Source organism: Musa acuminata, chromosome BXJ2-9, assembly GCF_036884655.1.
Source record: "Musa acuminata AAA Group cultivar baxijiao chromosome BXJ2-9, Cavendish_Baxijiao_AAA, whole genome shotgun sequence".
In the NCBI taxonomy this organism is placed as follows: Eukaryota; Viridiplantae; Streptophyta; class Magnoliopsida; order Zingiberales; family Musaceae; genus Musa; species Musa acuminata.
Window position 1 is genome coordinate 38351434 of NC_088346.1, and position 10621 is coordinate 38362054.

At 35.3% G+C, this 10621-nt stretch overlaps 1 protein-coding gene across 1 annotated transcript; it reads right to left on the reverse strand.

Moving 5' to 3' along the window:
- Positions 1–1398: 1398 nt before the first annotated feature.
- On the reverse strand, positions 1399–2953 carry LOC103973684 (transcription factor RAX2). Its single transcript, XM_009388320.3, has 3 exons — positions 2719–2953; positions 2421–2550; positions 1399–2223 (listed from the first exon to the last, which is right to left on the reverse strand). Exons 1-3 carry the CDS (start codon positions 2852–2854, stop codon positions 1668–1670), a joined length of 822 nt encoding a protein of 273 aa, XP_009386595.2. The 5' UTR covers positions 2855–2953; the 3' UTR covers positions 1399–1667.
- Between the last annotated feature and the right edge of the window lie 7668 nt (positions 2954–10621).

Consider the following 10621-nt stretch of genomic DNA (forward strand, 5'->3'; position numbering starts at 1 on the left):
TGTATCATCAAGGCCTTGGTAGATTGTGAACAAAGCCTTTTTCTCCTTCTTCCTTCTTTCTTTGAGTTGTTTTCTTCCTTCTGCATTCATTGCTCCTTCTTCTGCTGGACTTGGTTCAGCAAATCCATCTTCTACAAACTCCCATACATCTTGGGAGCCTAGAAGAACCTTCATTTGGATGCACCATATGTCATAATTTTCTTTTATCAATCTGGGGATCTGGAGTTGGATGCACCAACATAGCTTAACCTATGCTCTCATACCAAATGTTGATGTTGATAGGAAGAGGGTATAGAGTTATCAAATAGAGGAAGAGTAGGACAAGCTTTCTATCTTCTATATTTCTCTCAAGAAAAACTCTTTTACAATTTCAGAAACTCTCTTACACTCATGTCCCAACATATGGGGTTTATATAGTCCCCAAAGATACATTATATTAATTATATTCAAGATGAATCATTCTCTTTCAAGAAACCCTTTCAAGAACTAATAACCAATTTGACTTATTCTTCTGTAGACTTTTAATCCATTTTTTCTTCTTCATGTAATGAATCTCCCTGTTGATGCAATGAACCTTTTTATGACATTTGAACAAGTTTAATTCCAACAGGCGGCACCGTTCCCACCCTCGCCAACCTTCCCTTCTTCTACGAGCTCGACCTTAGCAACAACTGCCTCTCCGGCGGCTTCCCCGCCAGCGTGCTCCGACTCGTCGACCTCGCCTTCCTCGACCTCCGCTACAACGGCTACGCCGGCCTCGTCCCATCCGTCGTCTTCCTCATCCGCACACGGGTTCATCCAGAACATCCCGCCCAGCCTCGATAACACCAACGTCGTCGACCTAACCCTCGCCAACAACGACGGGCAAGCAGGTTGCGGCGGTCGAGCGGGTGCTGCAGGCATTGGAAAGAGGAGAGGAAGTGGAAATCGCTTAGGGCGATAAGTTGATATAAATTGAATAATTTAAAAAAAATAATAAAATTACGTTTTTCTTATTCGTGTTCACGTAAAAAGAATTGAGTTTAAATGTTTCACTTAAAAGATTTTAATATTATTTTTTAAAATATAAAAATATAATATTAATTATAATTAAATATAAGAAATAATCTATAATTATCCCTTAGTAAGCTTGATGAACTCAACAAAAAAAATCTCAAAAGGTAGGAAATTTATTCAAAAATATTATAACCAACAGTATAAATCTTTACATGATTCATCATATAGACTGGTCCATGGTTCTTCTTCAGTTGTTATATCAAGAGGTATTTTAGGGATTATGATAAATAAAAAATATTTTTTGAGAAGAAAAAGAGATTACATTTTTTTAAGAATCCCCAAAAAAATATTTTAGGGATTATGATAAATAAAAAATATTTTTTTTTAAGAAAAAGAGAAATGAAGACTAAGCAATGAGGGACAATGTTTCTTATTATTATAATAGGACTCTCATTGATGTACTTAGGAAACTGCAACTCACTGAACACAGAAGGCTGTGAATGAGCAGCCATGTAGGACCAGACTCCAATACAACAAGCATCATATATCAGGAGGGACGCAACCCAAAGAACATCCAACACTGGTTCTTAAGTCTTGCACGTCGTTATTACACCATGTCATCCCCCAAAGAGAAGGAAAAAAGAAAGTATTTCTTGTCGTTATACAATTAATCAGCAGTGATAGATGGCCCTTGCCATGTTCCTCAAGCTCATGTCCATGGTTGCACTGCTTTTGCTATCAAGGTAGAGGTTGTCGAAGGCATCAACCGGACAAGCATGCAATTGGCTAGCCTCATCAAACTCGTATCTCAGTGACGCCTCACCACAAGGTAGCAGCTTCTCATGGAGATGGTTCTCAGAGCTCATATGCTCGCTTCCATAGCCGGTGTGGATGCTGCTGCCATCAGATGAGCTGCAGCTCGGTTGGTCACCTCCAAACATAATGAGATTGCCACTTTGATACGCTGGGCGTTGGCAAAGAGGGGAAAAGAAGGTTGGTGTAAGAGAATCGAAGAGACTCGGATGGATAGGAATGCCTTCCAGGTCTGGGAATGGAACAGCCATCTCAAGGTTCGATGAGAAGGACTGCGTCCGGTAGTGCTGCTGATGATGAGGATTTCTGTGGGATGGCGGTTGGTCAAAGAGCTTTTTCTTCAGTTTGGTGTTCCAGTAGTTCTTGATGTCATTGTCAGTCCTGCCTGGAAGCTGGCCTGCTATGATTGACCATCTGCACTTGCAAATTAATTTGGCATTTGAGAAGCATAATGCAGAAGATACTTCTCCTTCATGCACAGAGAGAGAGAGAGAGAGAGGGAGAGAGAGAGGATGGACTATATATGCGTATCAAACCCAATGTAGATATAAGCTAAAAGGATGAAATGGGTATGAAATATGTGCAGGGATATAGGAATGCAATCAAATCACCTGCTTCCAATGCTAGCAAACAGGCTGCAAATGATCCCATCTTCTTCATCAGAGAAGTCCCCATGCTTTATGTTAGGCCTCAAGTAGTTGAGCCATCTCAGCCTGCAACTCTTTCCACACCTCCTCAGACCTGTTCACAGTCCAAACAAATCCTCAATATCCATGCAACAGCCATCGAAGAATCCTTCTCTCTACCTCATATGACATCCTAGAACACCATATCACTTCAAAAAGGAAGCAGAAATAAACGAGCAGAAGGTAAATACACAAATAAAAACGATAAGACTCCTTGCGTTACCAGCTTTCTGGGGGAGAGCAATCCAATTTCGACCTGTTCCATGCCTCTCTATGTACTCCTTCAGCTGTTTGTCTTCCTCAGGAGACCAAGTGCCTTTCTTGACCTTTGCCTTGTCACAACACGGAGCCCTTCCCATATCTCAGATTGTGCTCTTTGTGGATCTCCTCCACTCCCACCCTTTTGCCACCGGAGATTTGAGGCAGCCTAGTCCGGGTTTGGAATGGACGAGAGGAGAGAGAAGATGAACGATATAGAGGACATTGATTTATAATGAGTGAGTCAAACTAATCAGAATTAATAATAATTTAAGCTAAAAATTTAATATGATAGTTTATGAGTTATATATATATTATTCGACTATCTTGATATTTACTAATATGATATTATTCTCTTAGTCCTCTTTTTTAATTTCATGAATATCTTCTAGCATTCTTTCCCTATTCATATGTGATTTAATTGTCTCCTCCTTACTTATAAGTGATGTAATCAATTTTGCCCGCAACTATAGCTTGATCAATGGTGCGATTAGTTTTATCCGTCCTATAAGCTTAACTGTTTAGTATGACTAACTTTTTTTTGTACCATAAACTTGACTCTGATTAAATCTCTTTCTTTTTTTTTTTTTCTTTTTTTTTTGACCCACTCTTTTTGTTTACAAGGCTCTTATAATAGATGATGAAAATATCATAACGAAGAGTGAGTCAAATTAGTTAGGATTAATGTATATTGAATCAAACATTAATCCAATTAAAAAACTTAAGTTGATAGTTTGTAGAATAGACTCAGATATATATCATCTGACGACTCTATCGGATAAAAGTTAATTATATCATTGACCAAACTATGGTTGTAGATAAAGTTGGTTACGCCACTTACTCTTACTAGGGAGAGAGAATTATGCCATACATGAATAGAAAAAGAATGTTACAAAATATTCTTATGTGAAGAGAGATTGAAAAAGAGAACTAAAGGAATAATATCATATTAATGAATATCAAAAGAGTTAGATGATATATAACCAAGTTTACAGTTTTGAAATGATGTAATTTACATCACTCATTGTTACTGAATTTCTAAACAAATCAAAGAATAAACTCAGTCATTTCTTTGGTGTCAGATCAGATTAATCGGACTTACCATCACCAACTACAAAGAAACTAGGCCTGTTCTTTGGGAGACCCTACATCTGATCTAACCAACCTTGTTGTGGCTCTCTCTCTCTCTCTCTCTCTCTCTCTCTCTCCTCTTCCCTCTATTTCTTCTGCTTAGAACAAAAATGCAGGTAAATAGCTTGTGCTACACAAAGTTGTCACTGCCTTCATGCGAGTTTACGTCCGAGGGTTGTGCAAACAAATGTAAAACACTTAATAGCATACATGATGCTAGAAAATAGACATAGTTAGTTCCACTTATTGTGTTTAGGTTTCACTTGTAAGTTCATGTTTATAGCGACTGATAGAGATTATATGCAACATTAAACACTTCAATGAAAGCTTAAAATTTTGGGCATAGTATTTACCTGACTAATTATTTGATTATTGTATCACGACATTAATCCACTAAGCTTTGGATTGCATCAATATATTGCACTCTTGACCACCCAATCCTAATTGCTTCATCTACATAAATGAGTCTCGTAGTAAAGCCTGTTAATCCCTTGACTTGTACCATCGTCTTGCACTGGGATTCTCATATTAACCTTGATAAGCTTCCAGTGAATTGTCCTGGTAATTGCTTGCGGCCTTCTATTAACCTTGATGATGACTGACGAACAGAGCAACTAGGTTGCGGTTTGGCGATGAATCCTTGGCGTGGATTCTCATGCAGTAGGAAGGAATCAGAGAGAGAGAGAGAGAGAGGCTCGTCTTTGCTGATTCTGGAAGATATTAATGCTCTTTTTTCCACTAAATCTGTCTCTTCCACATCATTAACAGTGAAGAAAGACTATAATTTCTCCACCCGTTCAATATCACAAATGAAGATGGTGACCTCTCCATGAGAAAGGGAAGAAAGGCATGAAGTTAATCCAAGGAAAAGTACATCAATAGATTTTGATGGGAAAAAAGAACTTATAAATCTCACAAATACTCGTTGGACTAGCTACACTTGGCCACCAGTCTCCTTATCCTAGCCATCACAGTGTGTTGTGTACTATACCCCTAACGTATGCTTTACTGCAACATGTTGTTCTGTAATGTAGACATTATGTTTTGCACAATGTATATGCAGAGTAGTGTCAACAAAGTAATACATATGATATTTTTTGTGTGGTTCATTAGCATCTAAACACTAACAATTTATGTCCAAGTCTCTCTCTCTCTGGTGATGATGATAGGCTTTTCTGATCAGTTCATCTGCTTAAGCATTTCAATAAATAGATTTCATCCACATGATTGGGCATTCATTTTGATGTTGAAGTCTGAAAGGGTTAAAGATAATGTTATTATAATTTAGATAAGAAGTTTACATTTCATTAGAATTAGAAAATTTGAAAATGATTCAAAGTCTAATATATTTTGAATTGTAAATATTTAGACTCTTCAGGAACATTAGTCAATTATTTTTAGATTTATTACTTTACTTTTTTATGTTATTTACATCAACTTTCTCTCTCCTCTTTTCTTATTTGATCCATATACTCAACAGAAAGTACAAATACTTCTTAGTGTACTGTAGCCATACACAATACATATATGAAGTGTTTGTTGGTAGTTAGAACACAAAAAAAAAAAAAAAAGAGACTAAGAGCAAGCATGTTGGAAAAAGAATTCAACCAAAACTCAAAAGAGTTATAGCAATTTGGAACATTTCTAAACCATATGTATCTCTTTCAATGGCCCTAAAAAAATAATAGTATCTTGTAGCTTTCAGCATCTAGTTTGGTGCCATCAATGACATACTCTAGTTAGTCCTCCTCAAATATATTAGACAGGATCATGAAAAGACATCTGACTAACAAATTTCCAAGCCCATAGTCTTACGCTACATCAAACCTTGTCTTCATGTATAAACCTAGTTTTTTAAAGACAATTGATCCAACTATGTTCTGCATGTGTAGTGCCAAATAATTCAACATGCACCCACTAGATTGTCCTTTCATATTTATCCAAGTTTATTTTAGAAAAGAAACACACCCAAGTTCTATGTATTTGATGGGAAAGGACATGGTGGCTTTATTTTTAAGGCTAGATTCCTAACTAAGCAGCGGATATAGACAAAGCATGAGTATACAATCGTTTTTATAAGGAGCACATTTAGCTTGGATTCATATTTTAATAAGATCAATAATGAGAGTTATAGTCTATGCCTGTACGCATGCAACTTGTGCAACCGTTGAAGGATTGCCAAGGAAAGATCAAAGAGCGAAGTTTCTTAAATGTTTTTATAAAGATTAATTGTACTTCTTTGATAAAAGAGTTATGTTCAAATGCGACAGATTTTGAAGGATTCAAAGCTAAGTTTCTTAAATATATATATATATTTTTAACGATCGATTGTACTTCTTAATCAAAAGAGTTAAGTATAAATAGAGTAGATTGGGAGGATTCATTATCCTGAAAATGACTATTATCAAAGCTTAGACTATTAGTGGTTAGAAGATGGGCTTTCCTATTTATGATTCTTAAAATATGGACAATCTTGATTATATAAACTGATCCGAATAAACTAAAAATATCTAGGAATAAAAAGTAGAGGTGCTAAGGTACCTGATTAATTTTATTGACAAAATCAACATGAATTTGAGAGTATGTGTGAAAAAAAACTCATTAAAACTCAAGTTCAAGGGCTTTCCGTAAGACTTTGAGCATAGCATAGCCTTCATCAGCCTATGATGGGAAAAGGATATAGCAATTTCATATATGGAAAAGAAAAGTTAATATATTGATTAGTGGTTGAAGGGTTTATAGAGTGAAGTTGTGGGATGGGAAGAAGACCCTCTTAGATTTCGTATCAAAGCAAATAGGATCATCAATGGATGATATCACCTTTTTCCAAAGGGTAGGAGCCTTCTTAGCTTGATGATTACAAAAACATGAATTATTTTAGTTTAATCAAAGGTGTCATAAGGTAATTGCAATGATGTCTCTAAGAAGTGAGGAGTCAATAGAAGCAAATGAGGATGATTCAAAACGTCAAGATTTAAGATATCAACTGTCAAAGTTTAGAAAAATCAACTTTGAGATGATACTTAATAGTGTTCCAAAGTCCAAGAGCTAATTCATATTCAAAGAAAATGTGCTATGTGAAAACTGTGTAATGCTTGCCAATATCAAAAGTCAATTTGTGAATAAAACAATTTTGATAGATCCTAAGTGGAAAGTTTGTTTCAAATAAGTTTTCAAAGAAATTTTTTGATTTTAAAATAAACCTTCAAATCTTGTATCACTTTCCAACCAAGCCAAATAAGCTCTTCTTTAATGTTAGCTTTTCTCAATAAATGAAAAGCATTGTTTAAGAAGAAAATCTAATTTGAACTAAAGAACCAAACTCACTTATTCTTACTGGGGCTAGCAGCTAGATAGATTTATAGAATTCTTTTTGGTAAGGAAAGGGTGGAATCCATAGTGGATGAGAGGTTTTCTAACCATTATGAGCAATTAGATCAGCCCATTCAGGTCATAGGAATATTAGATATCTAAGGATCTAAGTGGGATGGAAGTTTCCTCAACATTGTCGATTTATTTTCTAAATCCTATTTTAAAGTTATTAGTAGTTGTATAAAAAAAATTCAAAAGGGGAGAGAAAGTTATATTTGATAGTTAAAAGGGGGAATAAATATTTAGCACATATGGATTGTGTAACGGTGATTAAATCTTTAATGCCAAGGTGATTAAATCTTAGTTTTGAAGGTGATAACTTTGTCCAACCTAATAAAATTTAAGTTCGAGACTTTAGAAGTACGATGGAGGATTTGGTCAAAAATTTTATATTTATCAAATAATAGATTAGAATAAAATTAATCATCGAGAAAATTAAGGTTGATTTGCTAGCCTAAGAAATGAGATCTTTGGACTACACATTGATTTTTACGAAGGGCTTTATCAATAAGAGAATTTTATAAGCTTAATGAGATTTGAGAGATGGAGATATAGAAACCCAAGTATTTCATAGATTATGAGCTTCCGTTATAGTTTGATGATATGTTTGTAGGATTTATTGTAATTTTTAAAGGCCGAGAGAATTTTATATATGACGTATGATATCTGTTGGAAAGAATAGAAGATAAGAAGAATTATTGAAGAAGCTTTATTTAAGAAGTTTTATTGAAGAATCTTTATTGAAGAAGTTTAAATGCATTAACATGTCCCTCTCATATTTATATAGATTAGGAGGGAGAATTTTCCTCAACAGAGTAGAGAGATTTCCTCATATAATTGGGAAAATCTTATATGCTATCATGCCCCCATAAGATAGTGCTCCTATTAAGGATATCAATCTTGGATCGATGCAAAGCAAATAGTTTACGAGCAAGAGGCTTCATGAGTAGGACAAGAGCATATCGCTGCTGCTGTTGCTGTTGCTGCGGCTACGACGGTGACGACGATGATTGTAGTAGAGGAGAAAGCTACAACAATGGAGAAAGCTATAGCAATGCTGTAGTGGAGGAAGCTGCAATAGAGGTGCAATAGAGGAGGAAGCTGCAATAGAGGAGAAAGCTGCAATGATGCTATAGTAAAAGAGAAAGCTGTATTAGAGGTGCAGTAGTGGAGAAAGCTACAACAGAGGAACAGTAATACTACAACAGAGGAGGTAGCTGTAGCGATACTATAATAGAAGAGAAAGAAGAATTATTAAAGAAGCTTTATTGATGAAGTTTTATTGAAGAAGCTTTATTGAATAAGCTTAAATGCATTAATATATCCCTCTCCTATTTATACAGATTAGGAGGGAGGATTTTCCTCAATAAAATAAAGGATTTCCCTCAACAAAGTAGAGAGATTTCCTCATATAGTTGGGGAAATCTTATAGCTGATATGAGAAAATTTTTGGTATCAGAGCCTGGTTTCAGGATCTTTTGGTAACAATGACAATAACAAATATCATTGTCGAGAAATTCGATAGAAATGTCAACTTCGACATGTGGGTAGCTCAAGATGGAGGTCATTCTAGTTCAAGACGGAGTTGATTTGGCACTATAGGGAGTTGAGAACATTCCAAATGATACGTCAAAGGAAGATCTTGTGGGTATGGATAAGAAAGCCTGATCAAGCATTATTCTAAATCTCTTTGATGAGGTTTTACAAGAGGTAGCTACGGAGACTACGGCTAAGAGCATATGGGACAAGCTTAAAGCCTTATATATGAAGAGGACAGTGGAGAATCGTCTCTACTTGAAGTAGAGTTTGTATATGCTTCGGATGATTGAAGGTATATCTATGCTCTCACATCTTGATAAATTTGATTCCTTAGTTATGGATTTGGAGAATATAGATGCGAAAATTGATGACGAGGATAAAACCTTGTTACTTTTGTGTTCTCTTCCCCAATCCTTTAAGTATTTCCATGATACTATAATTTATAGAAAAGAAATAATTTTGTATCAAGAAATTAAAATCTGCACTAAAATATAAGGAACAGATAGATAGGGATATCACTAGGGAAAGTAGAGGGAATCAAGCTGAGAGTCTGGTTATCAGGGGTAGAATAGATAAAAGGGAATTTGACAGTAGTAGATCTAAATCTAGATTTAAATCCAGACATAGAAATTTGGAGTGCAGATATTATCATAAAATGGGGCACATTAAGGCTGATTGCTTTAAATTAAAAAATAAATTAAAGCAAAAGGGAAAAATTATTGAGAAAACTACTGAGTCCACTAAAGCTAGTGTAGTAGCTGATGAGAATGTTGGAAATATTTTCTTTACTACTGATGACAGGATGAGATTTAAAAATGAATAGATTTTAGATTCGGGTTGTTCTTATCACATGTGTCCCAACAGAGATTTGTTTTCCACATATGAATTTTGTAATTGTGGAATTGTTTTGATGGGCAATAATGTCATGTGTGATGTTGTTAGTAGAGTCACAATCTGAATTAAAATATATTATGGTATTGTGAGGATGCTCAATAATGTTAGATATGTTCCCGATTTAAAAAAATCTCATCTCTTTAGGTAACCTAGAGGCTTTTGAGTGTAAATACATAGCTGAAGGTGGAGTTATGAAAGTTTCTAGAAGTGTCCTTATTGTTATGAAAGCTTGTAGGTCTGGTAGCTTGTATATTTTGTAGGGAACTACTGTCATAAGCTCGGTTATAGTCTCATCATCATCATTGTTTGATTCTAACATCATCAAATTATGGCATATGTGTTTGGGTCATACGAGCGAAAAAAGTTTGAGCATATTGAGCAAAAAGGGTCTTCTTTGTAGATAGAGTACTGGGCCACTGGATTTCTATGAACACTGCATTTTTGGAAAGCAGAAAAGAGTCGGTTTCAATTCTTTAGTAGTTCACAAAACGAAAGGTACTCTTGACTATATTTATTTAGACCTTTGGGGTACAACTCATGTTCAGTCTAAGGGTGGTGCCAGGTATATGTTGACTTTCATTGGTGATTATTCCATGAAAGTTTGAGTTTATTTTTTGAGGCATAAAAATGAGATTTTTCTAACCTTTAAACAATTGAATGCTTTGATTGAGAAGCAAATAGGTAACCAGATTAAGCGGCTTTGAATAGATAATGGTATGAAATTTTATGAATATGACTTTGATGAATTCTACAAAAATGAAGGAATTGTTCGGCATCGCACTATTAGGATGATGTCTTAGCAAAATGGTGTAGCCGAACGTATGAACATAACACTCTTGGAGAAAGCAAGATGTATAATCTTAAATATAGGGTTGACAAAGGACTTTTGGGCAAAGGCGATTAATATGGCCTATTACATTGTCAATCGCGCT

What these genes read in the sequence shown, in the direction of transcription:
- LOC103973684 (XM_009388320.3), bottom strand. Translation starts at nt 2,854, where the DNA reads ATGGGAAGGGCTCCGTGTTGTGACAAGGCAAAGGTCAAGAAAGGCACT. An exon ending in TGCTCTCCCCCAGAAAGCTG is followed by an intron (nt 2,551 to 2,718) that starts GTAACGCAAGGA and finishes GACTGTGAACAG; the next exon opens with GTCTGAGGAGGTGTGGAAAG. An exon ending in TTTGCTAGCATTGGAAGCAG is followed by an intron (nt 2,224 to 2,420) that starts GTGATTTGATTG and finishes TTGCAAGTGCAG; the next exon opens with ATGGTCAATCATAGCAGGCC.